Below are 19920 nucleotides of genomic sequence, written 5' to 3'. Positions count from 1 at the left end.
TAGGCAATGATGTCTTCAGGTTGTTCATCACACACCCATCTAAAACATTTTGTTAGCAGGAAAACATAGCACTAATTTCAAAACCAGAATGTAATAGTATTGCTAAATAAAATACCATGAGAGATTATATTATTTTGGAAATACAACTACCCTTCATCTCCTTAATCCTAGCTTCTCAAAGTCTAGGTTACATACGGCAGCAACTTCCCTCTCTCTTCTCCCTTGGGTCTTGGGTCTTTCAAATTTCAGTGGTACCCTGTGCAAGGCCAAAATTTGCTTCCTTCTGGCTGTTGAACTACAGGTTGTAGCAAGATGCCGTACTGTCTCCAGTGCTATTTAACACCTATGTGAAGCAGCCGGGAGTGGTAATGAGATTTGGAGGGAGGTGTCACCAGTACACTGATGATAACCAACTCGGTTTCTATGTAAACTCAGAATTGGGAATGCTTGACAAGCTCCTGGACTGGTGTCTAGATGTAGTGGTGGGCTGGATGTGAACTAATAAGCTGAGTCTGAAACCTGGCAAGATGAGGGCTCTGTGGGAGAAAGTCACAAAGTTGCCTGCTCTAAATGGGGTTGCACTTTTCCTGTAGGAGCAGGTTCAGTCTTGTGTGGCCTCTGAGATCCAGCTTTGCCACTGGAGTTGCAGGTTGTTACAAGGAGTATGGCTAAAGCCACAGGCATGTCCACTGCATATGTGAACCCAACATATACCCTGAGAGGAATGGAAACTTGTGTGGAGTCAGAACATGAGTTTATTAAATAAGCATGTATACATGTATGCCTAATAAAGGGCCTGCCACAACATAAAGTAGAAACGATTGGTTTATTATTCAGAAATGAAAGATGAGCAGTACAAGTGCTTTAGAAAACGATGTTACAACTATGCAGGCTGAAAATACGATTTAATATGGTCACCCACCTTAGTTTTGAAGAGTGAAAGAGTCCCTAACTACCCAGAGCTTAGAGAGTGAGAGCAGCAGTTTGCCAGAACCATACTGAAAAGAAAGAAGGGAGTATACACCTAATGGAGCAAGTGGAACACAAAAGTCAGGGATCTGACATATGTGAAAGTTAAGTTCTCCCTTTCAAAATCCCATGGCAGCAAGGCAACAGAGGTCTCTCAGCCATTCCTTTGGTCCATGGTCATGTGCCTGATTTCTTCTTAAAGGATGCATCTAAGAGAAGTTTTTAAAAATTCATTTCATAGTCCAACTGATTTAGATCATAGCACTTCCCTCTACCATCTTTTCATTAGAAGGTGCTTTATAGATTTCTTCTACTGAAGACTGCACCCCATAGTCGCCTTTGACTGGACTTTACCTTTTTCTTTTTCTTTTAACTTTGTGTGGTACAGTTCTATCTCTTGCCTGCAGAAGTGCAATTGAACTTAAAAAGACTCTTCCATCTGTAATCATTATAGTAAAAACAAAACACGCAGCACACTAACACTGTTTATTGAAACAGATACTGCCTGACATCACTCTCAACCTTTGCCAACACAGAGAAGCAGCTCTTATCATGAGATGGTCTAGACTAGAGTGACCATCGCACCAGGGATTTTGCATCCTAGATTTTAAATCCTAATGACTTACATTAAACTTGCTTCTCCATGACTGTGCTTTGTGGCTTGTAGCCTATTGTGCTGATTATTATTTAAAATGAAAGCAAGGGCCATTAATTTAGGACACATATCCATTTCAAGTTTCAGAGGTACAAACTTGCACACTATTCAGATTATTTCAGAAAAAGAAAAAGTTTCAATAACTAGTTCCACATACAAATAGCTGTACACACATGTATATTCAAACTGGGTGTGAAAATAGTAATATTTACATAAGCATTCAGCAAGGTGCTCTTCCTCATCTTAAGCTATTTTGCTGAAGACCTTCACTGAACAGTCAAGTTGAATTTTTTACTCACAGAAAAGCATCCAGCATTGTTGATCATTAGGTAGCATCACACACAGGGAGGGGCAGGATGCTTGTGAATGCAACCCGGACAGCAGTGCAGAGTATCATGAGCAAAAAGATCACATTCTACACAAAACGCACTCTGGCAGACTTTACATATATAGACCTACAAAAAAGAAAGAATTGAAATTTAAAAGGTTACATTACAACAGATACTAGAATTATTTTTTGCAACTATTGCCTCGTGTACTGAACACCTAACATGGATTTATCTGCTATGATAATAATTAATGCATATTATTTTAAGTTGCCCTTCTGTTTGTGTTTTTGTTTGTTTTGTTAGCCACTCAGAGCTTTCAGGCACGAAGTAAAACACACTAAAATGTTTTACTTCATTTAATAATATGGACTACGTTTTGCAGCACAGCACATCTTGGCGGTTGGAATATTCCAATGCGCTGAACTAGTCTTGACAAGGTAGCATCACTGTGAATATTGAAGCCCACCCCCTTTGCCAGCTGATGCTGGGTAGCAGGGATAGGCTTCACCAACAAAATCCCTGCTTTATCCCTGCCCAAACACCAGGAACAAACCCTCAAACCCAGTTTTCAGGTGGATTGGTTTGCTGGAGAGAGCCACAGTTGCACAGACAGGTGTGTGATGCACAAAGGAACCCTTTCACCAATCTATGGTGGTGTGGCATCAACTGGACAAAGTTGGGTCAGGTCTGGCCTGCCCAGCTTGCTCACACAGGCCTTGGAAATATATACCAGGTCAGACACCTCAGCTATGATTAGGTGACAGATGAGGGTTGTTTTATTGAGAACTGACCTGGCGTTCATGAGCAGGACCACATGGTGGGAAGGTTGGTATAGCACAGACTTACATCGCTACCACTCCATAAATATTTTGGTTGATCAATCATTGATATTTTAACCAATGCACCACTTTGCTTTTAATTTGAATGTTACCATATTAGCAAAACTTCTTTTATATATCAGGAAAGAGCCTTGATGTATCAACTAGCCGAGACACATTTTTATAGCCTGCAAAGAGACAATCCTAAACATTACTAAATCTTTCTGATCTCTCTGATGTAAAAGTTAAGACCTTTGTTTACATTGTATTAAGTATTAAACATTCAATAACAATTTTTTTTAGGGGGAAGAGAAGGATGTGGACAAAAAGCATTACTTGCATGGAAAGCAAGCAAATATAATGTAATTTATAGGTTGAACGCTGAAGACTTACATGCTGATCTGTAATCTTTCCTTGGCATCCTTGGCAATAGCTGTTTAAAAAGAATATTTATGAAGAGATTTTAGAGAGACTAATTAATACATACTTCATGTTAAACCTCTACTTCTCATGCCTTACGTTATGGGTGGAGAACATTTTGGGCCTCTTACACCCCAACCACCAACTTTGACAAGTGGGCAGGGACCACCCACCTGTCAATCATCTTACATCATGATGACGTAAGGCAACTGGTAGGTGGACAATCCCACCCACCCGTCCAAGCTGATCCACAACAGTAAGGAGAGGGGTCTGCTTCATCAGCACATTCCCCCCAGGAAATACAGTGGAGAATTAGCACCCAATAACCCCACGATGTCAACTGATGGACACATAGACATGGTTTGGGGCAAATGACCTAGTGAGCCAACATTCACCCAAGGGCCAGAAGTTCTGCACCTTTGCCTTAAGTATATATAACAGAAATAATGCATATTCTTTCTCTATTTATTCCTGCTTCCACTCCACTCCCTTTGTTGTCTCCCCTTTGTTGCCTTACAGAGTATAAACCCTCTGAGGTAGGGACCTGTTTCCTGTGTTTTGTAAAGTGTCATGTGCATGCATAGGGCTTAAATAAACAGTAACAGTGCTGCTACTGTTGTGTTTATAAAGCAACTATTACTTTAATAACAGAATATAGGATCAGAACCAGTTAAATCAAATGCCAGGAATGTGTTGCAGCTGTTACAGGTACCTTGCAACTTATGCACATTTAATTTGCATGCAATCAGCTTTACATGCTTGGCCCCCCAAAATATCATTTTTCTGAAAGTGGGCGGAAAGGGGGCGAGTGGGGATAAAAGACTTTGGCAATGCCACCTGTCATTGAACCCAATGTGTTTTGACCATATGCAATTTTGGCTTTATGCGTTATCCCCAGAACGTAACCCCTGCCTGTCTAAGTGTTACTTTTAATGGGGACTTAACGATGCCCAGAGAAATGTCCAATAGTCCAGCCAAAACAGGGATAACCTGTGTCTAGCAAAAAAGATCCCTCACATGTTCCTACTTTCACTTGTGTCAACCCAAAAACTGCATGATTATATTAATGATATTGTGGCATAAAATATTGGACCCTGTGAAATGACAGAAGCTATAACTGTAAAGAGCTGAAGTTCTTTATTTGAAAATATTCCAATTAGTAACACAAATTACTGTATGAGAATATTGCTTCTCTGGTCACTCAAGAAAGAAGAACAGAAGTGTCAGTTTACCACCATACAATCACAGTCCCCAATTTGCTCATAATAATGAACACTTATATCCGAAACAAAAACCTGTTTCCAAAATGAATGATTGATGATGAGTTGATTGACACAAAACTGGGGGGGGGGGAGATGTTGTATCACAATTTGTTCTTATTCCAAGCAAAACATTACCCTGCCATCTTTTTAAAGGAACTAGAACAGTGGTAGGATCAACAGGAAGTAATGGCTTTTTAGAAGGAAATAGTAGTCAAACCCAAAAAGGTGATAATCCTTGCTCTGTTTCAGTAGCTGCAAGCTCCAGAGCCATTCTTGGAAACAGCAGAAATGGGAATTATGAAAAGATATTTCACCCTTTGGTGGGAAAGAAACCCCCTGCAAATGTACCATTGTTACTATGTGTTCACCATGGTGTTGTGGTCTGTAGGCAGAGATAAAGCTATCAACCCATCACATGCTGGAAACATTAACCCCTAGTATTCAGACTGGTTATACCAGACATCTTTTACACACCGTTCTCCTATATATTGTTCCAGTGGGACTTCCTGAAAGGCATCCAAAGGAAATAGGTGATGATAAGATCGAGCCAGATGGGGTGCAGATACTAGTGTAAGACCTACAAAACATTATCGGCGTATTTATAAAGGGTTTCTGAAAAACAATTTTCAATTATCCTTTTTAAAACATAGCTTTAACTTATTAACCCTCTTATTAGTATTTCAAACTTCTGCTCCCCTCATAAAACTTGTTTAACATATACAGCCTTACGGATGTAAAAAGTATGCAAATTATGCTCTTCACCATGTAACTGTAAATGACCAAGGTTTAGTTCTGGATGTCACTTCTGAATGCTTGGAAGATATGAACAGAGTAAAGGAGTGCTTTTGGTATGTACAAATGATACTTAATTCATGATCAAGAGACCACAACCAACCCTCTATCTGTGACTAATGTGAAGGGTTTCTAGATGAAAGGATATGACTTTCACACAGGCCTGATCTGTGGCAACATTTCGTTTAGAAGCTAAATATTGGGGAAACTCACCACCTTCCACCCCAGAAAAGAAATTGAGTACTGGCAATGTCATAATTGCATAGCATGCACAATTGTGAAGTGCGTGGCTAAATCACAGTGGATGCAGCAAGAGTCAAGGCTGGTGACTTACTTTTCTGTTTTCCCAGTTGGGGGTTGGCGCACGCGCGCACACACACACACACACACACACACACACCCTATTATAATAGACAAAGATAAATACACTTAATTACTCACCACAAACTTTGCACTCCACAGGAAGCTCACAGTATTTGGCTCTACATTGGGGGCAGAAATATCCTCCCAGGGTAAGACCTGGATCATTGTTGTTTTCTAGCTGCCTGTAAAAGAATAACATTTCTGTTAGGATATTTCCGTTCCACCTTAAAAGGAAGCAGGATGCTTGTGTCACAGCCTGCGTATTTCCTGTTCACAGGATGTTTCTGTTGTGTCTTTGCTTTCGTTTCTCTCTCTGTGCCTGACACATTGAAGCAGGCAGTCATGTTTTCTTTGTTCTGACCAACGCTGAATAAAGTTGTAAATAATGCTCTCCTGCATGCATCTTTCGTTGTGCATTATCTGCTGATAGAGTGTGCACCAGCTCTGGAATGTGGCAAGCTATTTCTGGAGCTCGTGTCGCTAATTGAATGATACTGCGTGTCTACGGGAGATCGATGGATCGTCCGGAATCGACGTGGGGCCTTGATGGCTGATGTCTCCCTGGCAGTATCCCAACAACTTCCCCCACCCTGACAATGTTGCACAGAAACATTTTGAACAAATTGAAAAGGGTTGTAACGGTGAGAAATGGCATTAGGCCTCAAAGTTTATGGTTTAAGTTCTTGGAGAAGCCAGTATGGCTAAAGAAATCGCAATGCTTTGTCAAACACTTGAAGAAGAGTTGCATTTTCCAGCAGGGGTGCTTCATCACTAGAATCAGTGCTGTTTACTGAGAGGGGGAGGGGAGAGGCCAGCATGGTTCAAGGCATGGGAAGAGCCAATCCGCTGCTCCCACTGGTGCATTTGTACCACACCATCCTCACTGCTGCCTTTCCCCTCCCCTCCCAGTAAGTCACTTGAGTCCATTATAATATCACAGAAGAAAAGGTGGCTGTTCTGCAATGGAAAGACATTGAGATCTCCTTCTATGGCAAAAGAACTCTGTATTTGTTGTGCCATAAATCCATCTGGGAAGACCCATACAGACAACCTGTCCTTAAGAATTCTCTTTCATACAGAAAGTCGGTTCAACTAAAATTCTAGCAATAATAAAATTTACAATGAGCAAAACCTAGTTTTAGTTAAACAGAACTGAAGACCAAAATCTAGACATATGAAGAAGAACAGCTACACAGTGAAACCTGCCTTGGGTGTTTCCACCAAATTATTTCTGAATGCTGAAAGAGACTATGAGCTGCTATTAAAATGATGTTTTCCCTTACACTACTGGAGCTATTGAAGAAGCAATTTCAGATAAAATGCTGGCTGCTCAATGTACTCATTCAGACTTTTAAACCGCGGTCCATGCCGTGTCTAAATAAAGCAACCCATTACTTACGCCATGCTAAAAGATGGCTTTGCGTCCTGATCAGTCAAAGATGCAATGGTGTGCTGAGGAAAGCCTAGCGGAAAAGAACAGTCATAGTTTTGAGTCGCTTTATATGTATTGTGGTCCTCATTTAAGAGGAGAATCTTAGTGTGCATTGATTTACATCCCAATATAAGCCACTTTACCGTACTGACACACAAATCTCTGTGTGGTCGGCCTGGACCATGCCATCACTAGGTAGACAGGGCAAAATGTATGTTACAGATAACTGAAAATGGTAATAACCTGTAGTTAATAAACAATAATTGTCTAAAGCAGTGGTTCTCAAAGAGTGTGGCATTGCGCACTGGTGTGGCAGGAGAGGATGGCTATTGTGAGGGAAAGATTCAAGGATAATAAAAAAAAATTAAACATTTCAGTGCGGTATGGATATACAACTGGAAACAGTATCCACACCTCTCTTCAGGAGTATTGGCTATTCTTCGACAGTTCTCTACAACATATTGTTGTGAACAAGGATTTCCAACTCTGACAAATATGAAAGATCAAAAAATGGAAAGGCTTCTTTGTTTTTGATGAGATGAGAGTTTGTCTCAAATTAGACCTAATACAGTTGTACCTTGGTTTTCGAACAGCTTAGTTCTCGAACGTTTTGGCTCCCGAACGCCACAAACCGGGAAGTGAGTGTTCCCGTTTGGGAATGTTCTTTGGAACCCGAACAGCCGACACAACTTCCGATTGGCTGCAGGAGCTTTCTGGAGCCAATCGGAAGCCGCGCCTTGGTTTCCGAACGTTTTGGAAGTTGAACGGACTTCCAGAACAGATTCCGTTCGACTTCCGAGGTACCACTGTATTATAAGGTAATTGTGTTCTATGTTATAAATCAAGCACTGATAGGAGTTACTTCTTTTTGTTTTCCAATGCATTTCTTATCAATAAAAAATGCAGTGTGGCACAAGCAAATTTTTGTTCTGACCGTGCAGCCCAAAGTTTGAGAACCACAGGTCTAAAATATCTGCAAAATACAAGTGAAATATTACCTAGTATGGCAGGAAATAAATTATGCCAATTACTTGCAACCACAATATAACAGTGAAATCACCAGCTCAGGATAGGTGGTCTTTAGCATTATCCTAATTGCTTGCCTCTGGATTTAGAGTAAACTATTCTGTGTGTTCAATACCAGTATACCAAAATATTAAAGGACGATTTCTTACCCATTCGAATAAGCGAACTTTCAGAACTTGAACTAGCTGGTGGTGGACTGACGTGGTGCATCAGAAGTTCCCTATAATGGCTTTCATCTAAAATGACATGATAGGTCCCTGCCACAAAAGGAAACAAAATAAAAATTTTATTAACTGAGAGCAGGCATCTCAACAGTTGCTCATCTGGTTGCCAGTGGTGAGTAAGAATTGTCAACAAGTGACCAAGGAAAGAAGCCCTGCAAAACCAATTAGTTCTCTTCCCCCCCTTTTAGGCCAAACCTGACACAGTTATATGTGGGCAGATGGGCAAGTAAAAATACATGTCATCTACTACCTTGTGGATCTAATTGTGAGGCTTTTTGAGAGTATGTCAAAGGAAAGGCTGCAATGGTTTAACAGCAAATGAAAAGTTTTGCACTAATTCCATCACAGCGCAAAGAGATAAAAAGGTTTCGAAGTGAAAAGTCATTTAGATAAGCCTAGATAACGCTGACTGACTTTGTGAAGATTAACTATTTATGAATTTTTCCTTCTGTTAGCATCAGCTTTTAGTGATTTGTCATCAAAATATGTTAGATATGAGCAGTTTTTATTTTATTTATTCCAGACAGCTCTTTGGGGCAAATGCCAGTCAAAAGCAGCTAACAATCAAAACCAAAGAAAGATTTAAAAAACCTGATAGATATTTTTAAAAGCTAAAAACTACAGTTCAAAACTACAGTCAGACCATCATCTAAATTATAAACATCACAGCTAGAAGGCCAACTGAAAATGCAGGCCTTCAGGGCTTTTTCAATTTAGTTCATGGTTCTCTCATTCACTCACTCACACACACACTCAAATATATACATACCACCAGTTTCCCGGGCAAGTACAGTGCAAACTCGAACTTCAGCAGAAAGGCCAATAATAGACACTCTGATCTTAACTGCCTTTAAACTCTTCGAAATAAAAAAAGAGAAAACACATGCAATAAGAGATCTAAAAAAAACCTATAAAATGCACAAAGCTTTCAGGATTCTGTGCTAAATATTTGTTTCAAGCATGTTAAGTATCTCTGCATATTCCCAAATGTCAAGAAAGTCCAGCATTCATTCTGGATTGTTTTAACAGAAAAAGCAAAAAGCAAAAACTTGTGTACCTTAATTAGATCATAAATATTGGAAGGATCACATGTTGTCAGACTGCTGAATATTACTAAGACTTCTCTGCTTGTATGCCCTGGCATATGCCTAGAGAGAATAAAACACTCTTTTATGTTTGTGACAAACAAAAACAAGTGCCAAAACAATCAAGCGCAAGACAGAGACCCATTTCTACATAAATTACGTGAGAAAATTATTTTACACTCTGACAGCAATGAGACTTGTTATGAATTGGTGCAGAGAAGATGTTGCATATACACACAGCGTAAGTAGGTGCATTTATGCTCACTAAGTAGTTTGATGGTTCAGCCAAGGCTGTTGAAAGCAAAGTAAGAAATAGGGGAGGGGAATCAGTGTTGGACATATGGGCTTTAAACATTTACCACTGTAACTTAGCACTTACTAATCTCCAGGATAATTCTGCAGTTTGCTTTGAGTTGCTGCAGCACCTTCAAATTGCAGAATGTCCAAGAGCCAGAGTGGGCAATCTCTGGCTAGGTCTTTGAATCTGGACCACAGCCTGCCCTCTTCAGTGCCATTCACCATGTAATTAGTAATTAGCCCTTGGTCTTAGGAAAGAGGTCCCACTTGCACAAATGGAATCATCCTTTTCCCTGTGACTACTTACTGCATGGGGAGGAAGCTAACATTCCCCTCACCCTATGCACAACACCCCCCCCCAAAAAAATCTAAGCCTAAGTGCCACACTGAGGAGGGACAGTGAAGGGAGGAAAAGAGAAGAGAGAAAAGGTGGAGAGATAACGTAAGTGACTGTTTAAATGGCTGTGTGAGAATTGGGTTTGTATGGATGTGTGTGAATGGGGAGATAATTTAAATGGATGGGTACATGTGAATGGGGGCAGTGTATGCAGTTTTGTTCCCAATATGCAGTCCCTGGAAGTTTACCCAGGACTCTTGCAAAAAGATTCCCCAAACTTGACAAAGAGGAACAATCTAGTTCTTGAACAAAATATTCTATTACTGGATAAAAGAACTTCAAACAGGAAATTCTAGTATGAAACTACTTATCAAGAAATTTGATTCTATCACCTGTGGCCTGAATACAGAACAGGTTCTTATCCCAATACAGGTGTTAATTAGCTAACCAATGCTACGATGTTTACAGTATCATCAACACTGCTCTGGGAATGGTCACTGTAATTATTTTACATGCATTTAAACTTTAACACAATTGTCAGACTGTTTTATTGCATTTTATTTCCTTCTAACCTAGTTTACACTCTGCCTCTCCCCAAACCATGAGTAAAAACATTCCATATGTCTGATGAAGTGCGTGAAAGTTTATACCATAATAAATATACTAATCTTTAAGGGGCCACAAAACTTGGCTATTTTTGCTGAAGCAGATTAATGAATGCTGAAAAGGGATACTTGATTAATAAATCACTCTCCCTATGATTATAGTCAGATCGATCTCCATGGTTGCTAAACAAAAAATAGCACACTACAGTAGACTATATATACTTACTTTAATGTTTGTGCAGCCAAATTTAAGGCATTATATAAAGATGGCTCTCCTAGACAAGACATATCTACAGCTTTTTTCAAAGCAGCTGTGTGTTTTCTTGGATTCCCTATGAGGAAAATCACTCATTATCAAACATCAGAAAATAGCTGAATTAAAAAACAAAAAACAAATATTCTGACATAAAACACTGCTTTTATTAGCAGGAAGGAAGGAAAACACAAAGGAAGTAAACTGACACACATTCATGCAATATCAACCCATTGTCTGGCATTATAGCTGAACCAAGACTACAGGTATACCAACAATGCTCATCAAGTCTCCAGGCACCCCAAGACCACCTTTCATTATCACATGAAAGCTCAAAACAAGTATTTTTCATGCACTCCTTCTCCTTTGCCCCAAGAGGGTCCTCTAACCATCCAATCAACTAGTTTCCCTCATTCAAGCCCTGCTTCATCTTTGTCCAGTGTCCATTATGCCTAAGAAATGGGGCCTGCAACAAAATGCTGCAATCTAGAGCAGCCTTTGTCAACCTTGGGAACCCAGATGTTGTTGGACTACAACTTCCATCATCCCTGACCACTAGTCCTGCTAGCTAGGGATGATGGGATTTGTAGTCCAACAAAATTGAGGGACCCAAGGCTGATAAAGTCTGGTCTAGAGTGATAACAGTGATCCTGTTCACAGCTCCAGTCAACCAGCCAGTCAACCATCCACTTCTCCAGAAAGCCATTTCATTTCCTCCACCCCATTTTCTTTTCCAACTGATTGTCAACATTCTGGGACTGAGAATGCTTAATCTTCATTGCACTGGTTTCTTTTGGGGGGGGTGTACATATACACAACTAAAACGCTGGTTCAATGCTTTATTTAAAATTTTAGAAATTAAAAGCTTGCTTTGGGGACATGTGACAGCCAATCAGCACTGGGCACATCTGGCTGCTGAATCAAATTTGCAAAACCAAACCTGTCGCCGTCCCCACCACATACATACACTTAAGGTCAATACCATCCTGGAGAAAACTTAATTTAAACATCACACAGTGAATGAATTTACAGAGTTGCCCTCAAGTAAAATTTCATTTGTACATAGTCTAAGGTAGAAACATTATAGGGAACATTCTCTTTAAACTTGCTACTTCCCTCCAGCAACTATCCTTAAATTTCCAGTGTATTTTTAAAGTTCACACTGGGTCAAAGTCAGATGTCTGTATCATGTTTAATAGAAAGAATGGCCAAACGAGGTAGAAATATAGAAAATATTATCCTTTTTGCTTTTTTAAAAAAATGACAGGGCCATAATAACGAATCGCTTCTTAGTATGAAAGAAATAATTTGTTCATACCTGAAAGCTCAGTAAGTTTTTCAGCTCTTTTGCCCTTAGTCACAATAATGCCAACCTGCCAGAAAGATGTCTGCTATTAACAGATTTAGATTTAGATTTAGATTTAGATTTAGATTTAGATTTAGATTTAGATAAATTTATTGTCATTGTCCGTATATACACAGTATACACAACAACGAAAATCAAACACCCAAGACCGGATTCACATACACATTTGCACGTTATCTCCAACACTCTCATCCTATTCAGACATAATCTATTAAAACATACATAATCCAGAATATAACACAACCTATTAGAAGCATAGCATAACCTAAAACCTATCTCATTCCTTACTACTCACTGCTTGCTATTTCTTACAACTGACCCTGAGATCATTATTTAGTGCAATCAGAGCTCTTGGATAGAAACTATTCAGAAGGCGTGTGGTTCGTGTTTTCATTGTCCTGTATCTTCTGCCCGAAGGCAACAGTTCAAAGAGGTTGTGAGCAGGATGGGTGGGATCTCTCAGGATATTGTGTGACTTCTTCAAGCTGCGAGACGTGAAGATCTCATCCAGGGTTGGTAGTTGGAGCCCAATAACATTCTGGGCAATTTTAATTATTCTCTGTAAAGCTTTTTTATCCATTCCAGAGCTGCTCCCATACCACGATAATATACTATAGATTAAGACACTCTCAATGGTACTATGATAATAGGACAGAAGTAGGTGCTGAGATAGATTCAATCCTCTGAGCATTCTCAGGAAATACAACCTCCCCTGCACCTTCCTCACAACCATATTAATATTTGCAGTCCATGAGAGGTCCTCAGAGATGTAAGTGCCCAGGTATTTAAAACTACCAACCCTCTCCACCTCCTCGCCATTTATGTGCAATGGTAAAAATACACTTTTCTTTCTCCTAAAATCAATTATGAGTTCTTTGGTTTTTTTGGTGTTAAGCATAAGATTATTTTCTTTACACCATTGAATTAACCCCTGTACTTCTTTCCTATAAGCAGCCTCATCATTCTCACTAATGAGCCCCACCACTGTTGTATCATCCGCAAATTTGATGATTGTGTTGGACTTATACAGTGGGGTGCAGTCAAATGTGTACAGGGAATAGAGAAAGGGGCTTAACACACACCCCTGAGGGGCTCCTGTGCTTAATACTAGAGTAGAAGAATAGTAAGGTCCCATTCTCACTGTCTGCGGCCTATCGGTCAGAGTCACAGAGTACAGAAGTCTCCTTGAGCCCAACCATGTTTTCCAACGTACAGAGGTGGCAGCAGAGAGCCAAGAATCATTTGCAGAGCTTATACTTGAGATGCAAAGAGGAACAAGAGCCACCTAGCACTCCTGCAGCTTCCCATCAAAACATGTAATGAGCAACACTGCAGGGTATTCGACATGGCAGAGCTGGATAGTTTCATCTCCACCTGCCTTTGAATTATGGAAGCCATTGCCACTTCCACTTACCCCATGAGATCAACAGCTGGGGATAAGTTTGACCAAGAGCTATAAATATGAAATCTGTGGGCGGAAATGTTTATGCAGTTTCTGGTAATCTATATAATTCCTTCTACTATATTTACAGCAGCTTTTATTCCATAATCGTGATGAAGAAACAGAGTTTGACACTGCAAATTTCAGAATCTTGAGAGTCTCTGCTTTAATATTATTATTATTAGCCACTTCCTAATTAGTTTCTGGGACGCCTAGGTGGATACAAAGACAGGCTTGATGGGAGGTGATGCCTGATGAAATCAAAAGCCTAGGGAGGGGAAGGGCAAAAGGATGGGTGGTCAGAGGCTTCATTGCATGCTCTAGTTATCTCCCGCTTGGACTACTGCAATGCGCTCTACGTGGGGCTACCTTTGAAGGTGACTCGGAAACTACAACTAATCCAGAATGCGGCAGCTAGACTGGTGACTGGGGGCGGCTGCCGAGACCACATAACACCGGTCTTGAAAGACCTACATTGGCTCCCAGTACGTTTCCGAGCACATTTCAAAGTGCTGGTGTTGACCTTTAAAGCCCTAAACGGCCTCGGCCCAGTATACCTGAAGGAGCGTCTCCACCCCCATCATTCTGCCCGGACGCTGAGGTCCAGCGCCGAGGGCCTTCTGGCGGTTCCCTCATTACGAGAAGCAAAGCTACAGGGAACCAGGCAGAGGGCCTTCTCGGTAGTGGCACCCGCCCTGTGGAACGCCCTCCCATCAGATGTCAAAGCGATAAATAACTACCTGACATTCAGAAGACATCTTAAGGCAGCCCTGTTCAGGGAAGTTTTTAATCTGTGATATTTTAGTGTATTTCTGGTTTTTATGGAAGCCGCCCAGAGTGGCTGGGGAAACCCAGCCAGATGGGCGGGGTACAAATAATAAATTATTATTATTATTATTATTATTATTATTATTATTATTATTATTATTATTGCACTGTGTCATTTCTTCCTCTTGCCCATACATAACAGAAGCAAAATGAATTGTGCAAAATCATCAAATGCATGCTCATTTATATATGCTGCAGGACCAAACCCTATTCAGGCATTATAAATCACCTTAGTATTAATCACATGGATTAGAGGGCAAAGTCCACCTACTGGCCTGACTGCCAAGTCCCCTGCTGGTGTCCAGCCCCCTACTGGCTATGCATTGGAAGACAGCCCTGTGATTTGGAAGCAGGATTGCATAGAACTCCAAATCATGGTGGCAGCCTGTGTGCATACAGCAGGCTCCCTTCTTCAGACATTCTCCAATGCACAGGCAGGGATGAAGATATTAACTCCCTCATTTAAAATGCCAAAATGCTTTGGGCTTTATTGACAGAAAATTGAATTATCCCAGTACAACTTGTTTATTATTTAATTTTAACATAAATCATGGCTTTTACTTTGTCTTTAGAATGTTTTAAACTCACCAATATGCTAATAGTCACACTTAAGATTGCTTTTAGCTAAACATTCGAAGAAGTGATTATTTCTAATCCGCAGCAACCATCTCCAGCACAGTGTACATACCTGACTAATTGGATTTTGGTCAAAATATTCTTCGACAAAATATTCCAGTAACTACAAAAAGAAAAGTATCATTAGAGCCATTAATTCTCAAGTGTTACTTTACATTGCACAACTTTATGAACATCACAAAAGTCATTTTATACCTAGTCATCAAAAAAGATAAAAGCTTCTTATTTTCTAAAAAGTATGCATAAGGACAACTAACAAAAAACAAAGTTGTGGTTACCAATGTTATTTCAAGAGTGATGTTAAGGTCCATCTAAACCTTATTTTTAGGACAGTTATTGACTTTCAGGAGGAATTTGAAAACATTCCTGTTTGATGGCTGAAAGACACTGTTCCTGGAAACCCTGAGATCACCAGATGAGAAAGGGAAACAAATGAAGGATAATTTATCACATTTGTTTCCTTCCCTCCACCTTTCCTTCAAGAGGTTCTAGGTGATGTTTGCTGTATCTAACCACACCCAATTCATCCTCCAAACCACTCTGCAAGGTACATTATGCTTAGAAACGGGACTTGGCCCATGGCTATCCAGTGAGTTTCAGAGCTGAGCAAGAACTTGAATCTGAGTTGTCACAATCTGACATTTTATCTATTTTCAGTGATTTCAGTGATCTTAGAGAAATGCAAGTTATCAAGAATAAATACCTTTAGGGTACAAGTTAGCCTGGTAGGTTTTAAATCTTGGTCTTCCATTGTTCTTGATCCATCAACCACTACATACAGGTGACGCATCTGCATATGGGTAAGATATTTTTAGGGAATTAAAATATATTTTAATATAATATTCATAAAATAGAGTATCAGGCCAATATGATTCACAAATTATTCTAAATGCACACACAGGTTTTCAGGAATTGTGGGCTGCTGGCCCCTTCTTTTGGAGTTACAGAAATATATCTGAAAACTGAAAATCTATGCGTACTTGCTTTTGAGTGGTCCGTATTTGCTTTTGAGTAGTATGATATATATAGTTACAGATAGGTAGCCGTGTTGGTCTGCCATAGTCAAAACAAAACAAATTCCTTCCAGTAGCACCTTAAAGACCAACTAAGTCAGTTCTTGGTATGAGCTTTCGTGTGCATGCACACGAAAGGTATCTGAAGAAGTGTGCATGCACACGAAAGCTCATACCAAGAACTGACTTAGTTGGTCTTTAAGGTGCTACTGGAAGGAATTTGTTTTGTTATGATATATATAGTATATCATACTATATACTTCTACCTTATCCCCCGAAACACATATTTTCCACCAATCCTGCCCTCTCTCTTAGACATCCATGGGTTGTTGGTTTGTTTGTTTTTAAATGATTCAGTTGAGATACATTACACCCAACATCCAGATTGGTCAACCACCAAAGTAGAGGACTAATGATAATGATAAAAGATACAGAGGGTTATATCCAACAAAGTTGACCAGTGCAGGAATCTCCTCCCTCACCCCTACAAATAGGTTCTGGGATTCCCCCAACCCTATGAAGCAGATTGGGGGGGGGGGTGGTATGGGGAGAGAAGAGGTAGTCCCATTCAAGGCCTTGTGCTAACAGCACAACATCATTAGATGCAACCCAGAGACCTTTTCATCTGTTGATGTGCCTCTAAGCACATTAAACTGGTATAATTTTAAACCGTTGCTTCATGACCCATGCTTTTAAGATACTTGTTAGCCATCCTGGGTCTGGTTAAGAGGAAGAGGGGGGCAGGAAAAAAAAGTTTAAATCCAATCAATTGTATGTACAGTAATCAAAATACATTTTTATTTTTTTATTAATAGTCCAATAACATCACAAATAAATGCAATGTAAAATTTGCACACAGCCTAAAATAATAATCAAGTAGAACTTTTCTCACATCTTTATCCTAACTGAAGAATCCAGCATTTTACTATAACATCCCAAAACCAACTCTAAAAGCTGGTAAGCTGCAGTCAGAATACCAGAGTCTTTATTGAAAGCACTTAAGCAAAGCTAAGACTTGTTTAAACTTTATTTGCTTTAAACAGAATCCAACTTCCCTCAACCCAAAAACAATCAGAGCTACCTTTTGTTTAGGCTGACTTCAGATTATCTCTGTGAACTTGGATGGCTAGAATTTCTGCTATGCAATTTGAAGTTTATTGACCTGCTTGCTTGAAGCTCAAAGGTCATATGAACATGCCTAAATAGTTCTAGTTACAGGTAGGTAACCGTGTTGGTCTACCATAGTCGAAACAAAATAAAAAAATTCCTTCCAGTAGCACCTTAGAGACCAACTAAGTTTGTTATTGGTATGAGCTTTTGTGTGCATGCAGGTATTCTTCAGGTTTCTGAAGAAGTGTGCACGCACATGAAAGCTCATACCAATAACAAACTTAGAGACCAAGGTGCTACTGGAAGGAATTTTTTTATGCCTGGCTAGATTATTGTTCAATGTCACTGCAATTTTACAAGAAGGTGTGTATGGTGTAGGGAAAGTTTTTCTCCCTCTCTCACAATACTAGAAGCCAGAGTTATCCAATGAATCAGAGTAGTGGGAGATTCAGAATGGACTAAAGGAAGTACTTCTTCACACAGCACATCCTCAGACTATGCAATTTGTTACCACAAGATGTAGTGATGGCCACCAACTTGGGCAGCTTCATGGAGGACAAAGTCTCTCAATGGCTATTAGCCACAATGGCTATATGCGACCTCCAGGATCAGTTGCTAGGGCACACAAGCAAGAGGGCTCGTATCCCTCATGTGGGATTCCTATACACCTCGGATGAACTACTGTGACATCAGAATGCTTTACAAGATGGACCTTTGATTTGATCCAGCAGGTCTCTTCTTGTTCTTATTACTGAATGACAGTTCAGCTGCCTGCCCAAAGCAAACTGCAGTCTAAGGAAAAACAAGTGGCTGACTATGCTCTTATTAAGCATATGAACTAGACGTATTTCATATACAACTACACAGCAAAATAAGTTTAGAGCCAAGTAGAAAAAGAGAACTTACCATCCCAAGTCGAACTTGTCCATGATGCTCAAAGATTCTGCAAAGTGTAAAAAAAAAAGTTAATTGCCAATTGTTATAGCATTCATATATTATAGCATCAATATATACAATCTATTCTCACTTGTGAAAAACAGATTATATTCAATGAACCATATTTACTTTTTTAAAAAGAAACTGGAAATCTAAGAGCATATTTGATACAAAAGTTTTTAATTATGCTGTGAATATGGATGTCAGAGCCACATTGTAATCTGATTGACTATAACATTATACAACCTGCGGTAAGTAGAATGAACTTAGATTTGAATTTAAACTGGAAACTTTTCACGCTTCTTGTAAGACTGCAGCAAAATGCAATTTATTCTGAAGTGTCATTCATAGTGCATCCCTACATTGCGCAGATTAGTAATTACCTTTTTCTTTTGGCCTTAAAAAGAATATCCTCTATGCTGGCTTTCAATGATCCAGATTCATCTTCTTTAAGAACTTCCCTAGAAGCAACAAAAATAAAGTATAATATACTGTATATAGATAACAGAAGACTACAGTTCTTAAACAATGGAGGGGGGGAGAGAAATATAAAAGCTTACCAAGTTCTTTCATAACCCCCTTCCCACCGTTTGGTTCTCTCTGGTTCATCATCCATTTCTCTTCCAAGTTAAGAAACTAATAAGGAAAATTATGATACTGTAATTTAAAACTGTATTTTGAGATATTATAATAGAATTTATGCCACAATAAATAATTAAATAACACACATATGTACAAATGGCTACATCTTGTCAGGTTCAAGGTTCCTGAATAGTACATAAATCAGAGCAATCAGATGTAATTCTCAGCAGAAGCCCTTATGAAACCCCATCAGCTTTTGTGGTCTTCAAGACTCACAGAGTCCACAAAGCTCCATCCAGTACTTAAAACTAGGAAGAGGAGAGGTATTTGATGGGAAATGATTTTTAACATACTGATTCTGCTGCATCAGCACACATTACTACTCTTACTGATCTGGAGCTGGGGTCGCAGCCTGGGCAAATTTCTGGCTACAAGGAAATCAATTAGATTTTTTTTTTTATGCTCGCTTCAAGCCCCCCCCCCCCAGCTTAGGAAGTTTTGCTGATTTTAACGAGCCTTTTCTTGCAATTGACTTAAGAGTACAGAACATACAGTGAGCACGTTTCAACCCTTACCCAAATGACTTTTTAAAAAAGAAAAGAACAAAACCAACAACATGAAAATAGCTAGGATAAAATGACACTTCCACCACCGAAAACTAAGATAGCTGCCACATATTACAACTTTAGCACCTCTAAACTCTCAAGAGCCAGACAAGTAAAACTACCCTCCTCTGCTAGTGGACAAGAACAAGGTTGGGCTTGGGACAAAAGCGTCTTGTTCCCACAAAGTCTCCTAGCTCAGGAATAGGCTAACAGCTCTCAGGGAGGTCTGGGGGGGAGCTGTTCTTGCCACCTGCCTTTATCTTTCAGGAGACAGAAAGAACCGAAGAGGAGGAACCAAAAGAAGCGCGCGCCCAAGAACCTAGTCGCATGCACTTCGGAGCCTCTCTAGGAAAACCATCTCTCTTGACTAAAGGTTCCACGCTTTAAACATTCCGGTGGCAGCGCAAATATTAAGAAGAAGAGTTCCGCCGTGCAAAGAGCTTGTTGCAGAGAAAGATTAGAAGAAGAAAAGAGCAGGGTGACTGACATAGATGTAGGGGGGAAAAGTATGTTTCTGCTGCTATGGGTGACGCAGC

The 19920-nt window shown here is 39.8% G+C and overlaps 1 protein-coding gene across 4 annotated transcripts; it reads right to left on the bottom strand.

The window, feature by feature from the left end:
* Positions 1–807: 807 nt before the first annotated feature.
* Positions 808–19766, bottom strand: GTF2H2 (general transcription factor IIH subunit 2). 4 transcript variants are annotated; one of them, XM_081881252.1, is made up of 16 exons: positions 19639–19766; positions 18758–18833; positions 18581–18658; positions 18168–18204; positions 15842–15928; positions 15191–15241; positions 12186–12240; positions 10841–10946; positions 9348–9438; positions 9060–9147; positions 8216–8323; positions 7008–7071; positions 5687–5790; positions 4928–5030; positions 3165–3204; positions 808–2079 (listed from the first exon to the last, which is right to left on the bottom strand). In XM_081881252.1, the coding sequence occupies exons 2-16, from the start codon at positions 18811–18813 to the stop codon at positions 1960–1962; spliced, it is 1188 nt and encodes a 395-aa protein (XP_081737378.1). In that variant the 5' UTR covers positions 18814–18833; positions 19639–19766; the 3' UTR covers positions 808–1959. The 4 variants fall into 4 exon arrangements, with proteins under 4 accessions (XP_081737378.1, XP_081737379.1, XP_081737380.1 ...); XM_081881253.1 differs by having other exon boundaries at positions 19507–19643; XM_081881254.1 differs by lacking the exon at positions 19639–19766 and adding an exon at positions 19472–19632.
* Positions 19767–19920: the final 154 nt, after the last annotated feature.

The sequence above is a fragment of the Podarcis erhardii genome (assembly GCF_964252035.2).
Source record: "Podarcis erhardii genome assembly, chromosome: 11".
Lineage (NCBI taxonomy): Eukaryota > Metazoa > Chordata > Lepidosauria > Squamata > Lacertidae > Podarcis > Podarcis erhardii.
The sequence above is the reverse complement of the archived record's forward strand: the minus strand, read 5'-3'. Positions and strand labels throughout refer to the sequence as shown.